The 19,373-nt window shown below is 32.7% G+C and overlaps 2 protein-coding genes across 2 annotated transcripts; both read right to left on the reverse strand.

Annotated features, from left to right (window-relative positions):
- Positions 1–11,288: 11,288 nt before the first annotated feature.
- Positions 11,289–12,586, reverse strand: LOC135139643 (uncharacterized). Its single transcript, XM_064069943.1, has 3 exons — positions 12,544–12,586; positions 12,447–12,494; positions 11,289–12,394 (listed from the first exon to the last, which is right to left on the reverse strand). The coding sequence occupies exons 1-3, from the start codon at positions 12,584–12,586 to the stop codon at positions 11,289–11,291; spliced, it is 1,197 nt and encodes a 398-aa protein (XP_063926013.1).
- A 3,808-nt stretch (positions 12,587–16,394) lies between these two features.
- LOC135139525 (uncharacterized) lies at positions 16,395–17,880 on the reverse strand. Its single transcript, XM_064069797.1, has 3 exons — positions 17,821–17,880; positions 17,724–17,771; positions 16,395–17,671 (listed from the first exon to the last, which is right to left on the reverse strand). Exons 1-3 carry the CDS (start codon positions 17,861–17,863, stop codon positions 16,539–16,541), a joined length of 1,224 nt encoding a protein of 407 aa, XP_063925867.1. The 5' UTR covers positions 17,864–17,880; the 3' UTR covers positions 16,395–16,538.
- Between the last annotated feature and the right edge of the window lie 1,493 nt (positions 17,881–19,373).

Genomic DNA, 19,373 nt, shown 5'->3' on the forward strand with positions numbered 1-19,373 from the left:
GGAATGAAAAAATGAAGAAACGAAAGAATGCACGAGTAAAGGAATAAACGAGAAAACGAATAAAGGAATCGATAAGGAAACGGTAAAACAAATAAAGAACTGAACGAAGAATGATCAAAGAGTAAACGAATCAAGAGAAAAGAGAATGAGTAGAAGAACGAATGACGGAACTAACGAACCACGAAACAACTGAACGAATGAAAGAATGAATAAATAAAGGGTCGAAGGAATAAGCGAACGGAAGAACAAAAGGTGAAGCGATTGAAAGAATTAATGGTGGTACAACTAAAGGAATGAACCAGGAAAAAAGAAACTAGGTACTGAACGAATGAAGAATAAACTAAGAGTGAACGAAAATGAGTGAAAAATAAACGAAAATAAACTAATATAAGAATGAACAAATGAAAGAGCCAAAAATGCACGAATAAAGGAATGAATGAATCAAGGAATCAACGAGAAAAACAAGAAAACACTAATAATGATAAAAGAATGAATGAAGCATAAAAAAAGTTTACAAACAAGAAGAATGAATGAACGAATAGAAGAACGAATGACGAAACGAATGAACGAATGAAGCAATGAGCAAATAAAAGGCCGAAGGAATAAGCGAATGAAGGAATGAACAAAGAAAAGAAGAAACAAATAAAGAACCGATCGAATGAATCAAAAATGAACAAAAGTTGGACGAAATATGAATCGAATGAACGAATGAGGGAATCAACAAATTAAGGGACGAAAAAATAAGCGAATGAACGAATAGAAAAGAATGGAGGAAGAAATGATAGAACAAACAAGAAAAAGTAGCAACAAATGATGAACTGATCGAATGAATGAAGAATAACGAAGAATACATAAACGGAAAAAGAACGAATAAGAACGTATGAACGAAGTGAGGAACGAATTAACGAAAAATATGCGAAGAATGAGCGAAGACAACGCAGAATGAACATAGAATACACGAAAATTTGACGGAGAATTAATAAATGACCGAAGGACGAAACTAACGAAATATGAAACGAATGAACAAACGAAGAAATCAACAAATCAAGGGACGAAGGAATAAGCAAATGAAGGAATGAACGAGGAAAAGAAGAAACCAAGAATTGAATGTATGAAGAATAAACTAAGAATGAACGAAAATGAGCGAAAAATAAACGAAAATGAACTAATGAGAGAATGAACAAATGAAGGAACCAAAGAATCAAGGAATCAATTAGGAAACGATGAAACACCTAAAGAAATGAAAGATGAATTTAACAAAAATTTTGTAAGAATATATTTACAAGTTAAACATTTCGTTTCGACCGGATTCTCATGAGCATTTACCAACCCGGTCAACTTTGGAGCGCTGTAGCAGCGTTTTAAATGTATGAAATTAAAAAAAATTATAGGGAAAAATTTTCCTCAAAAGATCATCTACAAGATTGGCCTGAGGTATTTTTTTTGTAAAATGTATAAAAAAAAAGTTATAAGCAAAAAAGAAAATTTTTATAAAAATTTTCTTACTTTTTTGCGTATAACTTCTTTAATTTTTAATTTAGGGCAAAAAGTGTTTTCACCCCTTTTTCCAAGATGGCGGCCGGGGGACAAGGGTGGCGACCACACAAACTTGAGGTTAAGCTTCTATTGACCCCTCACACATGTCCCAAAAATAAAATTGCGTCATCTAAAAAATGCAATATTCGGTCCTTAAATTGTAACATTTCAATGGACTATTTATGAAAATTTATTATTGATGAAAATATAAAATCGAAGTCGTTTCTTGGATATATTTTTGTAGCAACATAAAATAAAGACAGTTAAAAATTGGCGAAAAGACAAAAATCCAACTCCTTATAATATAAACATATCATAAATCGAATTTATTCTTTGTTCTCTAACATTTTGAGAATCTTATCTGCCGATTGTGCTTTTCCAGGAAGTTGAATTTGAACAATTTCTTTGAAAATTGCAGACATATTAACACAATTTTGATACCACTTTCCTTCTATTATATTATCAAGAAGCTTTGATAGATCTTTAAAAGACTCTTCAAGTTTTAACTTTTTAATCGTTTTTCGTAGAAATCGAATCGACGACAACCACTTCTGTTCCAAATTATCGCTATTTCCTCTCGGGTTGGTACAATAACGTACTAAAACAACACGTAAATTTTCCTTTGAGTTCTCGCCATAGTTGTACAGAGTGATCTGGGTCAAAATGTAGATAAGTCCATCTGAACCATAATCCAATTCACCCCCCAATTTATTAATAAGAATAAAAAACTGGGGTTCCGAATTCATCTGTTTCCCAGATATTTTCCCCAAGTCGAATTTCGGCGCCAAAGCTTCTAAAAGATAACACAGAACGTAAATTGCATCCTCCTTCTTCAAAATCGTTGCCAAATCTAAATGAACATGTTTCTTGTTTAAAACTTCTATTCCACCAAACGAATCAAAGAAGTTTCCTAACCCTAAATGTATACCTATCAAAAATTTTAAGTTTCCCCGACTTTCTGCCAAAACGTCACCCATCACTCCCTCGAAACCTGCCAAAGAAGTCTTGCAATTATCAGACGCTATCTGCGAAATGTGTAAAACAATAGCCACAGCTTCACACTGAGAAGAATACTCCACACTCAAAGGCGTCAAAATTGTCGACAACGTTTCGGCCATTTCGTCCGAAATGAGTTCCGGATCAAACTGGATTCCCTTTTTTTCACCAACAGAAATGAGTTCTTGTGGTGGAAATGGGTTTTTGAAATACTCTTCGTGGCTTTGTGTTTTCACGTTCCAGGTTTTGTCAGACACTCCACCTGGTATGTAAAATCCAAGTCCTTTTTCATAGAAAAATGCGAAAGCATCTCCTGTTAGACCGTCGTAGAAAACGCTGATGTTGTGACGGTGGTCCAAAATGCCGCCTTTTTGTTGCTTTTTGTTAATGGGGATGTAGTAACCGTGTTTGGCGTTAACTTGGAATAACAAGCGATCTGTCGAAATTGTGCTCTGGGGGCTTTCACTGTTTTCGGATACATGTTTAGAATTTTTGGAATCGTGTTTTTTCCAAGACTTTCTTTTCTCTGAAATTGAAATAATTAAAATGTTTCAGTGATTATTTACAATACTTATTTATATTTCACAAACCTGACGCTAATGTAGTTATGATTAAAATACAACATACAGCAACAGTTAGTAGTTTCATTTCTGATGAAATGTGAAGTGAATAATTTTGTTTGTTGGTGTGTTATTTATACCTACATTTCACTGTACATTACTGTATTGTAAAATTTAAAACTTGTTTTGTTTTTGATCATTTTGATATTCAGAAATTTTATGCTTGCACAAAATAATCTTAATGAATGCATTTTTTATGTTTTTTGCATTGACACGAATTATAACGTATCGTATAAGTGACTCACTTCAAATGAAATGCTGACAAAGTGCTGAAAAAAGCAAATTTTAGAAATTTTAAACAATAGGTGTGCGAATTTCCAAGATTATAGGTCGATGACTGGCCTGGAAAAGTTACATTTTTGTATTCTGTGAACTATGCCAAGAAAATATTAAATATGACGTTATTAAACTACCTGAAATAAACGAAAAATAAGCACAGATAGAAGGATATAGATATAAAAAGATATAGACGGATAGAGAAGTATATAGAAGCACAACGTCTTGACCCAGTAAAAAATCTTTATATAATTACAATATAACACAACGAAAATATTAAATTAGAAATTTTGAAAATGATGCTCGATTAGAGTTAAGTAAAAATATTGCGTTTGTAATAACACCTAATTCAATAGAATTTACATAGGACTTAATGTTGGCGTCAAATTACAAATGGTAAACTCATACGTCAAAACAAATATAATTAAAACAAAATGAATTTTTACGATAGTTGCTATTATAATTTAAATGTCACAGATATAAGGTGAGCGTCATTGTTGTTATATGTTTTCTCAGCTTTGACGACTTCCGATTTAGACTTTCAAATTTCTGGATTTAAGCAGTTTGTAAATACATAGATTTACGTCTTTTTTTGTTGACTTGACGTTTCATGACCCTTAGAGTGCGGAAAAATAGGTCTGTCGTTTCCGTGTGCATGTCTGCCGTCTGCCATCTGTCCGCATCGTATATTAGCTGCAGCTGACCAAAACTTCTCTGATCTTCCCCACCAGTAATGATATGATTAGAGAGCGGATTTATAAGCACAAAAAAATTAAGAATAAGCGCTTAAATAAGCACAACATTTTCAATAAAAAAGTTTTATTTTAAGCAAAAAAGCATTAAAAACATAATCATATTACAAATCAAAGAAAACTTCTTAGAACTTTGGATAAAATATTATTACAATAATCCTAGATTTTATATTTCACACACTTATTTCAGTTATCTTTAAAACAATTTATGATTGGAATATGTTCCAAGTTGTCCACTGTAAATATTTTTCGCCGATCATTTAAAATGTGTTTAAAATTGGAGAATGTGCGTTCAACATCCACACTCGTTGGCGCAAATTTGAATTTTGCAACTAATGTTGAACCTAACTCCAAATTTTCCACCTTCTGGCCTTGTAAAATACGTGCAACGTCGGAAAGAACACCGAAACCTGCATTTTTATTTAACACTTTGTCAAGTTTTTGAGATACTCTAGTACTAATATCACCCCTTACTGCGTTTGCTTGTTTAAATTCTTTCACTAAGTTTGTGGCATCTACCAACAACATGTTGGGTTTTTCTAACTTTTCTATTACCCCGCATACGAATTGATAATTGCTTCTTTGAAAAGCTAGATCTTTTCGCAAATCTTTGTTTTCCAAAATATTTATGCAATCTTTAATCGATTGAGAAGAATCTTCGCTAAACTCCGTAACTACTTCCTCAAATTCTTTGATATATTTGTCATAATAAAATGTGGCCTGTAACCATGTTCCCCACCTCGTTATAATCGGCTCTGGGGGCAATGGTATGTTTGGAAATTTTTCCTTAAAATGTTGCACTCTTAGTGGGGCTTTTACAAAAATCTTTTTACCATTTGCCACTAATTTATTAACAGTAGGAAACTGCAAACGCATTCCTTCAGCCACTCTGTTTAAACCGTGGGCAATGCAAGTAGAGTGAATTAAATTGGGGTACAATATTTTTAGATTATTCCCTGCTTTCAACATATAACGAGGTGCATCCGAGATCATCAATAAAATTTTATTCGCCGGTACGGCATTTGGCAAAAATAGTGATGTAAGACTGTCATTTACAAATCTGGTAATCGTATTGCCATTTGTTTTATCTAACATTTTCAAACTTACTACATACCCTCGACTAGAGAAATTTTCATTTAAGATTCTAACAATTAAAATTGCCACGTATCTTCCACAACTATCGGTTGTTTCATCGACAGCGAACCATAAATAATTATCTCCAATGCGATGTTTAATTTCGTTGTAAACTTGCTGAAACACTGGGCCTACATAATTTTTTCGGAGAGTACTTTCAACCGGAATATGTCGATTGCAGTGTTTTTCAAGGAATTCTTGAAGAGGGCCTTTCTCCAATTTTTTTAAAGGTATATTGGACTGGATGATCATTTTACATGAATCGAAATTAAACTGAAACTGCTCATCTTTTGTGGAAGTCGATGCAACAGATTCATGTATGGTCTGCTGTTTAATTTTAGAAACTTCAAACATTTTCTTCCTTTCTACATGAAGAGTCGTTCTGACATATTGCGTCACATTATATTTTTTATCACTGAATCTAAAACAACGTACATATACAGGATTAACAAAGGAAAATAGATAAAAAAAAAGTTAGTGGGCTTACGGTTTTCACACAAGCTCTGCAGAATATATTGTTTTTTTCTAATTTTAATTCTGGAAAATCCCATATCCACTCATCCGGCGTCGATTTTACTTTCGGCATTCTTTTAAAACATTAGTAATATTACCAAAAAGAACTCAACATGTAACAAGGGAGAACCACGTATAACACTGTACTACGACAGATGCGATAGACTGATGGTTGTGAAATAAACGGTTCATTTATTTAAAAGTTTCCATTAGACAAATTTTAAGGTAGATAGTTGGGTACAATAATCCTTTTTTATAGAAAATCTTCAACGGTCTTGCCGCAAAATGCCGAAAAAGACGATCTGGTTAAAAGCTTTAATTCATTATCAACGGAAGTAAGGATTTAAAGTCATAAAATCTATGGAGTATTTTTGCAATCCTATAATAAAATTTTATTACCCAAACGACCGGAACCTATTCACAGAAAGGGTCTTGAGTAAGTGTACTTCAATGGTCAAGTCCAGGTAAAATGCATACTTTACGATACGGCTAACTAACAAGTATTTGTCATCCCGACAAGGCCGGCATTTGAACAAAATATGCATTAAAACTCATATTCGTCGAAAAAAGCATTAAATAAGCATATAAGTTTTAATATGCATAAAATTGAAAAACAAGCAAATAAGCATAAAAAAAATGTGTCAACTGATTCCAAATTGTATCATAGTTACAGATATATAAAAGTTTTGAAGTGCTTACATTTTTCACAAAAAGCATTAAACCTAGAAATCCGCTCTCTAGATATAAATAGCATACTCCTCCATTCATAGTTTATGAATCCACCTTGAATTATTATTTCAAACTTAGTAAACAGAACTTCTGGCATTGCACAATAAATTGTTTTATAAAATTTGACTAAATTAATTGGTGATCTGAACTTCTGGGGTAAAACCAAGAAATGAGCCGTGTGCATAATAATGAAAATAATACATACCGCAATGCTGACGTCAGAGTTGAAATACTAACTTGTCTTATCTCATGCAACAAATACACTATCAAAAGAAATTTCCAATTTTACGACAAATAATGAACAATTTATATACAAAACAAATATGTACATTTAGTGGCAGACAGTTTTAAATTTGTATATCGTAAACGTGACTTTTAAATAATTTTGTAATTTTGACGGTGTAATTTTGACGACTTTGTTTTTAACGACTATGTCTTTATGTTATAAGGTGATTTACGTCTTACTCCTTAAATTTGTATATTGCTATGATTTCAAAAAAAAAGAAGAAACAATTGTTAAAAAAATTAGTAATGTAGGAATATATTATTCTACAACATTTAAATTATCTCAATACTGAATATATGGTCTCAATGATTTTTTATTTCTTGTAGTCATTAAAGTAGCAGTTTATTAAATTTTACGTTATGTTTTGTATTGCCTTTTATCCTGAAATATTACGTTTGTAATGTATGACTTTATTTATAAACACACCCTGTCAAATTTCAAATATTCGTAAATTATAATGTTTAAATGTTTTTAAATTTTCACTACAATGTACATTATCTGTTACCTTGAGAAATTCTTTCCTTTTTTAGTCAAAATCAGAAGTTAATTATATGTAAATTGTTGTTTGTTTGCAAACATTCCAAAAAAAAAAGAATTTTTTTATTTGCTCTGAATAACACACGTGTAAATCATTATTTCAAAATATATTTCCAGTTATCGGTTAGTGTAGAGAGTAATTTATGCAACAATGTTTTGAGCAAATCATCAAGTAATTATTAGTGTTCTCTACTGATTTTGTTATTTATGACTGGAGAGCTGATTTCTAGGTTTAATGCTTTTTGTGAAAATTGTAAGCACTTCAAAACTTTTTTTATCTTTAACTATGATACAATCTGGAGTCATTTGACACATTTTTTTATGCTTATTTGCTTTTTTTTCAATTTTATGCATATTAAAACTTATATGCTTATTTAATGCTTTTTTCGACGAATATGAGTTTTAATGCATATTTTGTTCAAATGCCGGCCTTGTCGGGATGACAAATACTTGTTAGTTAGCCGTATCGTAAAGTATGCATTTTACCTGGACTTGACCATTGAAGTACACTTACTCAAGACCCTTTCTGTGAATAGGTTCCGGTCGTTTGGGTAATAAAATTTTATTATAGGATTGGAAAAATTCTCCATAGATTTTATGAATTTAAATCCTTACTTCCGTTGATAATGAATTAAAGCTTTTAACCAGATGTTCTTTTTCGGCATTTTGCGGCAAGACCGTTGAAGATTTTCTAGAAAAAAGGATTATTGTACCCAACTACCTACCTTAAAATTTTTCTAATGGAAACTTTTAAGTAAATGAACCGTTTATTTTACAACCATCAGTCTATCGCATCTGTCGTAGTACAGTGTTATACGTGGTTCTCCCTTGTTACATGTTGAGTTCTTTTTGGTAATATTATATTATATTATACTAATATTATAAAAGAATTTTCTAGAATTAAAATTAGAAAACAACAAAATATTCTGCAGAGCTTGTGTGAAAACCGTAAGCCCACTAATTTTTTTTTATCTATTTTCCTTTGTTAGAGAGTTTTAGATTCAAAGTGATAAAAAATATAACGTGACGCAACATGTCAGAACGACTCTTCATGTAGAAAGGAAGAAAATGCTTGAAGTTTCTAAAATTAAACAGAAGACCATACATGAATCTGTTGCATCTACTTCCACAAAGGATGAGCAGTTTCAGTTTAAAAAAAAAAAATCGATTTATGTAAAATGATGATCCAGTCCAATATACCTTTAAAAAAATTGGAGAAAGGCCCTGTTCAAGAATTCCTTGAAAAACACTGCAATCGACATATTCCGGTTGAAAGTACTCTCCGAAAAAATTATGTAGGCCCAGTGTTTCAGCAAGTTTACAACGAAATTAAACATCGCATTGGAGATAATTATTTATGGTTCGCTGTCGATGAAACAACCGATAGTTGTGGAAGATACGTGGCAAGTTTAATTGTTGGAATCTTACATGAAAATTTCCCTAGTCGAGGGTATGTAGTAAGTTTGAAAATGTTAGATAAAACAAATGGCAATACGATTACCAGATTTGTAAATGACAGTCTTACGTCACTATTTTTGCCAAATGCCGTACCGGCGAATAAAATTTTATTGATGATCTCGGATGCAGCTCGTTATATGTTGAAAGCAGGGAATAATCTAAAAATATTGTACCCCAATTTAATTCACTCTACTTGCATTGCCCACGGTTTAAACAGAGTGGCTGAAGGAATACGTTTGCAGTTTCCTACTGTTAATAAATTAGTGGCAAATGGTAAAAAGATTTTTGTTAAAGCCCCACTAAGTGTGGAACATTTTTAGGAAAAATTTCCAAACATACCATTGCCCCCAGAGCCGATTATAACGAGGTAGGGAACATGGTTACAGGCCACATTTTATTATGACAAATATATCAAAGAATTTGAGGAAGTAGTTCGGGAGTTTAGCGACGATTCTTCTCAATCGATTAAAGATTGCATAAATATTTTGGAAACAAAGATTTGCGACAAGATCTAGCTTTTCTAAGAAGCAATTATCAATTCGCATGTGAGGTAATAGAAAAGTTAGAAAAACCCAACGTGTTGTTGGTAGATGCCATAAACTTAGTGAAAGAATTTAAACAAGCAAACGCAGTAAGGGGTGATATTGGTACTAGAGGATCTCAAAAACTTGACGAAGTGTTAAATAAAAATGCAGGTTTCGGTGTTCTTTCCGACGTTGCTCGTGTTTTACAAGGCCAGAGGGTGGAAAATTTGGAGTTAGATTCAACATTAGTTGCAAAATTCAAATTTGCGCCAACAACGAGTGTGGATGTTGAACGCACATTCTCCAATTTTAAACAAATTTTCAAATGATCGGTGAAAAAATTTTACAGTGGACAACTTGGAACATATTACAATCATAAATTTAAAAAAAAACTGAAATACGTGTGTAAAATATAAAGTCTAGGATTATTGTAATAATATTTTATCCAAAGTTCTAAGAAGTGTTCTTTGATTTGTAATATGATTATGTTTTTAATGCTTTTTTGCTTAAAATAAAACTTTTTTAATGAAAGTGTTATGCTTATTTAATGCTTTTTTGCTTAAAATAAAACTTTTTTATTGAAAATGTTGTGTTTATTTAAGCGCTTGTTCTTAATTTTTTTGTGCTTATAAATCCGCTCTCTATTTATGACAACGATTTCGATTTTATACAAGTTATCTGGAAGAATGAATGCTACTGTGTCGATTATTATATTAGAAACTGGTAGATTTGGAAGTATTTAATTGTTAATATTTCTAGTCCATGGTAGATTACTACAAATTGATTGAAACATTTTTAATTTATATTTCGCGTTATGTTAATGTATATGTGTCCTTTTGTGTAGAGAGTGGGAAAAATTAAAAAGATGACATTCAGGGTGACTATGTTTTATTCAGACTATTAGTACCTTATATTTGGAATACTACTCTAATAAGCATAACAACCTCATCATCTATTACATAAGGATAAATTTTAACTGTTATTTAATTATTTCCAGTCTTATTTTCAAGCTTTTCCATAACTCTTTTCGCAGAATCTTCATTTCCAGGAAGCTTCGTCTCCAGGATTAATTTAAACACTTCCGACATATTAACACCTTCGCAGACCCAATTCTCACCCAAAATATCCTTCAAAACCTGAGACAATTTTTTAAAGGATTTCTGTAACTTGAGATTCTCGATGGTTTTTTGAAGCAACTCAACAGACTCGTGCCATTGTTCTTTTAAATTACGACAACCCCCTCTACAGTTAGTAAAATACTTTCTTAAAACTTGCTCCAAATTGTGTTTGGAATTTTTACCGCTGGCGTATTTTTCAATCTCAGAAACGACACAAACAAACCCGTCGAAACCGTAATCCACCTTACCACCGAACTCGCAAACCAGTACAAAAAAACCATCTTCTGAGTTCATCTCATCTCCTAAAATTTTTCCTAAATCAAAGTGTGTTGCCAGCTTTTACAAAACATAACCCAGGAGATGGATTCCCGAGTCTGTGTTCAAAATTTTTGACAAATTTAGTCGGACGTATTGCTTGTTTAAGCAATCTATGCCTCCAAACAGTGCAAAAAAGTTTCCCATCCCTTGATATCTGTCTATGAGAACTTTGAAATCACCACCGGTTCTTGTACTAACGTCACCTATCACCCCTCGAATTCCGCGAAGAGAAGTTTTCAACTTGTTGGTTGTTACTTTTGAAACGTACACTGCGTTTAATAAAGCTTGACACTCATTTCTTTTCAAAGTGGGCCACTGACCGCATTAAACCATTTAATTTTTAATAAAATAATTTCTTCATTGTTCTGCTTGCCACCTATGTACTTAATAATAAAAAAATCATTTTATTCCTATTTTTATATTTATTGGAATACGTGGTGTACAGCAATAAATACTTCTATATGACTGATGCGTTGTTAGTTCTAGGCACCTCAACAGATTTTCTTCTTCAGGTCATTTACAATTTTGATTACCGAACATTCACTGCCAGGAATCTCAACATTTATAACCTCTTCAACAATTTCAGACATGTTGATACCTTTCTGGACCCAATTTCCACCCACTATGTCTTGAAGAAGCTCCATCAAACCTCCAAAAGCTCGATCCAGTTCAAGGCCTTTAATCGTCTCTTGCAGTTCTTGGATAAAAGTATGCCACTTTTGACCCAAATTGGAAGTCACTGCTCTTGCATCACCAACGTAGGTTTTTAAATTTGCAGCAACATTTTCAATAGAATTTTCTCCGTAATTATACTTCACTATTTCCAAAATTACGCAAACAAACCCATCGAAACCATAGCTGATTCCACCCCCCAGTTTGCAAATTAGCACGAAAAAATCCGGTTGTGAATTTAGGTGTTTTCCCAGTTTCGTCCCTAAATCAAAATGTGGTGCCAACGTTTCTACGAAATAACACAAAACGTGAATCCCTGATTGTTGATTCAACACTTTGGCAAGATCTAGATGCACGTGTTTTTGATTTAGAGCATCTATGCCTCCAAACATGCTAAAATAGTCCGCTATTCCTTCAGCCATTCCGATCAACCATCTAAAGTCACCTCGATTTCGTCCATTTATGTCCCCAACCACAGTCTCAAGACCAGATAAAGAAGTCTTCAGTCTGTCAGACGTTGTTTTCGAAATGAATAGTATTGTAGCCAAAGCCTGGCACTGAGAGGAGTAATCCGGACTAAGAGGAGTCAAAATTTGAGACAGTTTTAGAGCGATGGTTTCTGAAATTTCATCAGGATAAAGTTGGTATCCGTGCTTTTCACCAGTTTTGAATAGCCGTGGTGGCGCTACTGGATTTTCAAAATATTCTTCATATTTTTGACGCTTGATGTCCCAGGTTTGGTCGGAAGTTCCTCCGGGTATGAACACACCGTGGCCTTGTTCGTAATAGAAGGCAAATGCGTCCCCAGTTAAGCCGTCATAGAAGACACTAATGTTGTGGTGATAGTCCAAAAGACCGGCTTTTGATTGGGCTTTGTTATAGGGGATGTAGTATTTCAATCTGGCGTTGATTTGGAACATATTGTCTGGTAACTTCAAGTTATCAGGTATTGGTACTAACATTAACGTTTTAATTACCTGTGGCGTCTAGTTGATTTTTTCTTTCGGATGTTGTAAAAGTGTCTTCTATGAATAGAAAATTGTAAATTTTCAGATAAGTGAAGTTAACACATACCTGCAGTCACCGTGACGAGTACAAAAACTGCGAATAATTTCATTTTGTTAAGTAAAGCGCTTTCTGAAGTCGTTAAGGTTTATATAGAAACCCAGAACTATAAATTTTTACAACTTTTGCATATGTATTGGATTCTCATTAAATTTATGTGTTGCTTAAAATATAATGCTTAAAACACTCTTTACAATGGATTATATAAACGTGAAATACACTTTAAAAAAAAAGTAGTCAAAATTTAATGAGGTCGACACCAAAAAATAAAAAAAAATTTTTAATGTTTTTAAATACGTTCGCCTTGAGAAGTTCCTTCCCCCTTTATCAAGAAACTATTTGTGGATCGTTGTTTTGGTTGAAAAAATTTCTCCAAAGAATTCATACCTCCGTTTGAATTTTCCCACTTTCTGTCTTGAAAAACAAACATGTAAGTAATTGCTTGAAACGTATTTCTTTTATCGGCTAGTGAAATTGTTTTCGATTTTTCTTTTAGAATTTTTTTCCAGTTTTTCCAAGCTGAAGTATGCGAATTTTCAACCGACGCTAACACGTGGTGTAAATTTGTTTTATTGTTTGTAAATTCACAGTTCATGTTAGAAGTTTAATCGTTAACTGATTCGAACGCAATTTAACAGTCATAAGATTTGTTCATCCTTTATCAAATTATAAATAAGTTTCTGGATGCTTATACTTAAGTGTTACATTATAACACTTTTTAATTCTTCACACAAGATTTCTAATAGTTCAGTCACAGCAGTTAAAATTAACCTAACGTTGTCCCACTCTGGGAAAAGGACCGTGAAAGTGCGGTAGAATTCATAATATCGTGCACTGAGGTAAGGGCATTAAAAAATTTATTCCCTTAGGCAGTTATTATCATCATGTCACCGAGAGATTTTTCTTGCAAACGTGGAACGCTATATCACCGAGACATGTTTTCTTGCTGGTTTCAAGCTAATATGGACGATAACAGGATTCTTGATTTGCCGTTCTTTTCTGATGAAACCTGGTTTTATCTGTCAGGCTACGTCAACTCATATAACTTCAGAATTTAGAATACAGAAAATCCTCACGCTTTTGAGGATTAGAGCATAAGGATGTCCTACGTATTATGCTCATTGCGAAGGAATAGAAGCATAGAGCATTAAACATAAATTCCTATGAATTAATGCTTATGACATCCTTATGTTTTATGCCCATTGTGAATGAGCACTAAACGAACTCCTCCGAAACGGGTTGACCGATTTGTATGAAATTTTTTATGCATATTTGATAGGTCTGAGAATAGGTTGTAAACTACTCGTATTTTTTATATCCCTAAGTGATAAGGGTGGCCCACCCTAAAAGGTTTTTGTTTATTTTTTTGGGCAAAATTTTTTATTTTTATTTTTTTAAGATTTGACATCAGAAAATACATATAACCCTAAATTTTCACTTTCTACCACCAACCCTCATTTTTTAATCTTCTATACCCATAATAAAAAGCAATTGCTGTTCCTGTTAGTCTCGCTAAAACTCAAAAACTTCTAAAAATTTTGTATGGGAATCGCCACTTCGAATTAATTTCAATAGTTGGCGTTCCTGACGGACCTGTCGTCTAACCGACGTGTCATACAAAACTATTTCTTCATTGCGATTGTGAAATAGTATATTACATTTCAAATCGTTCTTTGTTTTTTCGTAAAAAAATGTCGTTTATTTTAAGAAAAGTTTTGGTTAAAGTGAATTTAGCTATACATTGCGAAAGTTTCTTATTAATTTTGATCTGCCATTCTATTTACCTATATTCACTTTGTTGGTTTCTACAAAACCTCAAACTTTACCGTTATTCGAGGATTTAATTTGAAGTTTTCAATTTTTTAAAATTCTCAAGACAAAATTTACAGATTTGATTGACTTTGAAAATAATTCTGTGTCGTTTTATGAAGTTCATTACAATGTCGAGAAGACGGCAAGCTGACATACGTCCACGAAGTCAATCAAATGTGCGACGAAGTACCTTAGGTGCAAACCGCAACGATTTATTTCACGGGTAATTCACTTATCTTAGATTTACTTGCAAAATGGTGTGCCAAATATAAATTAATTCCTAATTATGGTAAATGTTGTTTTGTTACCTTCACTAAAACTTTATATTTTATGGACACTCATTATTCAATTGATGATCATTTAATTGAGAAAAAGGATGTAATGAAGGATCTTGGAGTGATCTTATCTTAAATTTTCGGTACCACCTTAATAGTGTATGTTCTTCTGCATCTAGGTCCTTAGGCTTTGTAATGCATGTAAGTTGTAATTTTGCCAAAATTAATATGATGAAACAACTACTTATTAGAATATTCCAGATATTAGAATACAACGTTGTACTCAATTTGCCGCTAAATTTGTTCATTATAAAATTGATTGTCCACTTCTTTTAGGTAGAATTTACATTTAATGTTCCCAAAATTTCATCTAGATATGCCCCCAGCTTTTACCTGCCTACAATGAGAACTCTGATGTCTTACGGGTCACCGATTTATGTAATATGCAAAGCCGCCAATGTATTTTTTGAAAACATTTTTGATTTGTAAATTGTTGTTTATAATTTGGAGTAATAATAATTGCTGATGTTAAGTTATTGATTTGCATGTATATATTTTGTACTTTTTGTGTAACTGTTTTGTCCTGTCATTAGAGTTCGCTCTGTTGGACAAATAAAGGGATTATTATTATTATTTAAAAAAATCAGTTAGTACCTGTCGTGATATGCGAATTTCGAAGTTTATCGGTCGATGACTGGCCTAGGAAATATTAAATTTGAGGTTCTTAAACTGACTGCAATAAACCAAAAATACGCACAGAGAAAATTTCCGGTAAGATAGACGTCTCTCCGGACCGATATAGGAGGATATAGAAGGATCTAAATGTATATGGAAGGACACAGAAGGGTGTAGACGGATATAGAAAGAAACAGACGGATACAGAAGTATATAAATAGAAGCACAAATTCCTGACCTTGTAAAAAATCTTTATACGTATAATTATGTAGTTTTTCTATATTTAGAACGGCCGAAGCTGGAAGCTTCATTTTTATATTCTATGAACTTTGAAACATAAAGAAAATATTAAATTAGAAATTTTGAAAATGACGCTCGTTTAGAAATCATCGATTAGAACGTAAACATATTGCATTTGTAATAACACTTAGTTCACTGGATTTACATAGGACTTAATGTTGGCGTAAAATTAAAAATGGTAAACTCATACGTCAAAACAAATAGAGTATAATAAAACAATGCGAAGTTGGCTTGACACCCAGAAGAGTAATCCCGGCTAAGAGGGGACAAAATTTGTGAAAGTTGATGCGCAAGCTCTTCTGAAAATAGAAGTAGATCAAATGGAGTTCCGACTTTCTCACCAGCCAGCCACAATTTTTTTTTAATCGGGACTGAGTGCTTCTTGGAATTTTTCTCTTAAAAAGAAATGTCTCATAAATTTAAAAACAAATTTGGCGTACAATATAAATTTGTATTTCTATTTTCCTACATTGTGTAAAAGTAGTGAATGATAAAAGGCCACATGTTATCACTATGAACATCCGCATTTTGAAATGTGAGTCCATTGTAGTGCAGTTATGTTATATACCTCACCCGTGGCTTAAAATTTGTAATTTAATGTTTTGTTTTGAAAAGAAATTTTCGTGTGATATATTTAATTATGTATTTTTGTTTTTTTGGTGCTCATTTTATTGCTATTATTGTAAAAATTTAAATTCTTTTCAAATAGGGCCACTGACCGCATTTAATTTTTAATTAATTATGCATTTTTTTTATTTTGTTCTAAAAAATGTTATTAGTACAGGACATTGTGCCGCATAGTTTTGTTAAAGCTATTACTACAGCAGGTGACTTTGCCGCTTCTTGATACTGGTCTCTTCAAACCAGTTTTTAAAGGTTTCAAAAATAATGCCTTCATTGTTTGTATTTGTTGTAACACGCGGTGAACAGCATGAACTACTTCTATATGACTGATGCGTTGTTAGTTCTAGGTCCAGATTTCTTCTTCAGGTCATTTATAATTTTGATTACCGAACATTCACTGCCAGGAATCTCGACATTTATAACCTCTTCAACAATTTCAGACATGTTGATACCTTTCTGGACCCAATTTCCACCCACTATGTCTTGAAGAACCTCCATCAAACCTCCAAAAGCTCGATCCAGTTCAAGTCCTTTAATCGTCTCTTGCAGTTCTTGGATAAAAGTATGCCACTTTTGACCCAAATTGGAAGTCACTGATCTTGCATCACCAACGTAGGTTTTTAAATTTGCAGCAACATTTTCAATAGAATTTTCTCCATAATTATACTTCACTATTTCCAAAATCACGCAAACAAACCCATCGAAACCGTAACTGATTCCACCACCCAGTTTGCAAATTAGCACGAAAAAATCCGGTTGTGAATTTAGATGTTTTCCCAGTTTCGTCCCTAAATCAAAATGTGGTGCCAACGTTTCTAGGAAATAACACAAAACGTGAATCCCTGATTGTTGCTTCAAGACTTTGGCAAGATCTAGATGCAAGTGTTTTTGATTTAAAGCATCTATGCCTCCAAATATGCTAAAATAGTCCGCTATTCCTTCAGCCATTCCAACCAACCATCTAAGGTCACCTCGATTTCGTCCATTTATGTCCCCAACCGCCCTCTCCGCTCCAGACAACGAAGTCTTCAGTCTGTCAGACGTTGTTTTCGAAATGAATAGTATTGTAGCCAAAGCCTGGCACTGAGAGGAGTAATCCGGACTAAGATGAGTCAAAATTTGAGACAGTTTTAGAGCGATGGTTTCTGAAATTTCATCAGGATGAAGTTGGTATCCGTGCTTTTCGCCAGTTTTAAATAGTTGTGGTGGCGCTACTGGATTTTCAAAATATTCTTCATATTTTTGACGCTTGATGTCCCATGTTTGGTCGGAAGTTCCTCCGGGTATGAACACACCGTGGCCTTCTTCGTAATAGAAGGCAAATGCGTCTCCTGTTAAGCCGTCATAGAAGACACTAATGTTGTGGTGATAGTCCAAAAGACCGGCTTTTGATTGGGCTTTGTTATAGGGGATGTAGTATTTCAATTTGGCGTTGATTTGGAACAGATTATCTGGTAACTTCAACTTATCAAGTATTGGTACTAAGAATAATGTTTTAATTACCTGTGGCGTCTAGTTGATTTTTTCTTTCGGATGTTGTAGAAGTGTCTTCTATGAATAGAAAATTTTAAATTTTTAGAAAAGTAAGGTTAATACGTACCTGCAGTCACCGTGACAAGTACAAAAACTGCCAAAAATTTCATTTTTTTAAGTAAAGCGTTTGCTGAAGTCGTTAAGATTTATATAGAAATCCAGAATTATAAATATTTACATGTTTTGCATATGTATAGGATTTTCTTGGAAAATCGTGTATAAGACGTCTCATTAAATTTATGTGTTGTTTAAATATAGATGACAATAAAAAAAAACTAGCAAAACTTAAAGAGGTCGACCGCAAAAACTAAAAAGTTAACAACGTAGAAGTGATATGGTCAACGTGACTAACTTACCAAATTTATATCTTTTACTGGAAAACACAGATTAAAATTTTAAAATGTTTTTAAATGTTTAGTATTATGTTCGCCTTGAGAGATTCCTTGCCCATTTATCAAGAAGCTATTTGTGGACCGTTGTTTTTGTTGTAAAAATTTCTCTAAAGAATTCATAGCTCTATTTGAATGTTTCCACTTTCTGTCCTGAAAAACAAACATGCAAATAGTTGCTTGAAATAGATTTGTTTTTATTTGCTAGTGAAATTGTTTTCGATTTTTCTTTTTACAAATTTGTGTAAAGATTGGCTTTGTTGCAGATGTGTATGTCTTCTGATTACCGAAACACCCAATGACAGGAGATATTAGACTGCTAGGTGTATTGTTGGTTGCTTTTTGATTTTTTAACCGGAGAGAAATTACTATGAATACAGTTAAAGACTAAAAATCAAAAATCAGAGTATCGTAAAATAGAATAATAATATAATAATTTCGGAGATTATCTGTCTAATAAAAATCTTCACGGACAGACGACAGACAGACAGACGGAAACATTTTCACTACTTATTTCCAGAATTATACTTTACAAGAAAACTAAAAGCATCGCCAGTCAGACCATCGCTTTCCATATGTCTGATAGTTCTTTCTACTTTTTAACATTTTATGTTTTTCATATTGATATTGTGTTTTATGTGGAATAAAAGTGGCATTGTGACTCAGAATATTTGTAATTTAAATTTATTTCTAGACTGACGATAGCGTTCTATGCAGTAATACAACTTTTGTTTTGCGAGCTTGAACTTGAAAAGTTTTGTAATAATTACAGTTATTGTGTAAAATGTCTAATTCAAGTTATTTCGAAGTTTTACAGCTTGTAGAATACGAACATGTCGATCTCCTGTTTCCGCCTGGAAATCGTCTAACAGGTATCTTATTATTAGGACAGATAATAATTAGTGAAACTGATTATTATAAAATTTTAGGTGTACTTCAAAGGTACGATACACATATATTGATAGTGAGTCATTATTTGTTGTTGAATAATGGAATATGTAACGTATTATGTCAAATAATATGTAATGTAATATCTAAAATAATAACTACTGTACTGTGCAACATAATATGTGGTGCAATATGTATTGTGTTATGTAACGTAATAGGTGGTGTAATATGTGATGTAATATGTAGTGTAATATGTAGTGCATTATGTAGCGTAATATGTAGTGTAATATGTCAAGTAATATGTAATATAATATGTAGAGTAATATGTAAATTAATATGTAAT

This window comes from Zophobas morio, unplaced genomic scaffold, assembly GCF_036711695.1.
Source record: "Zophobas morio isolate AGI-343-1 ecotype UQ-CSIRO unplaced genomic scaffold, CSIRO_AGI_Zmor_V1 ptg000031l, whole genome shotgun sequence".
NCBI lineage: Eukaryota > Metazoa > Arthropoda > Insecta > Coleoptera > Tenebrionidae > Zophobas > Zophobas morio.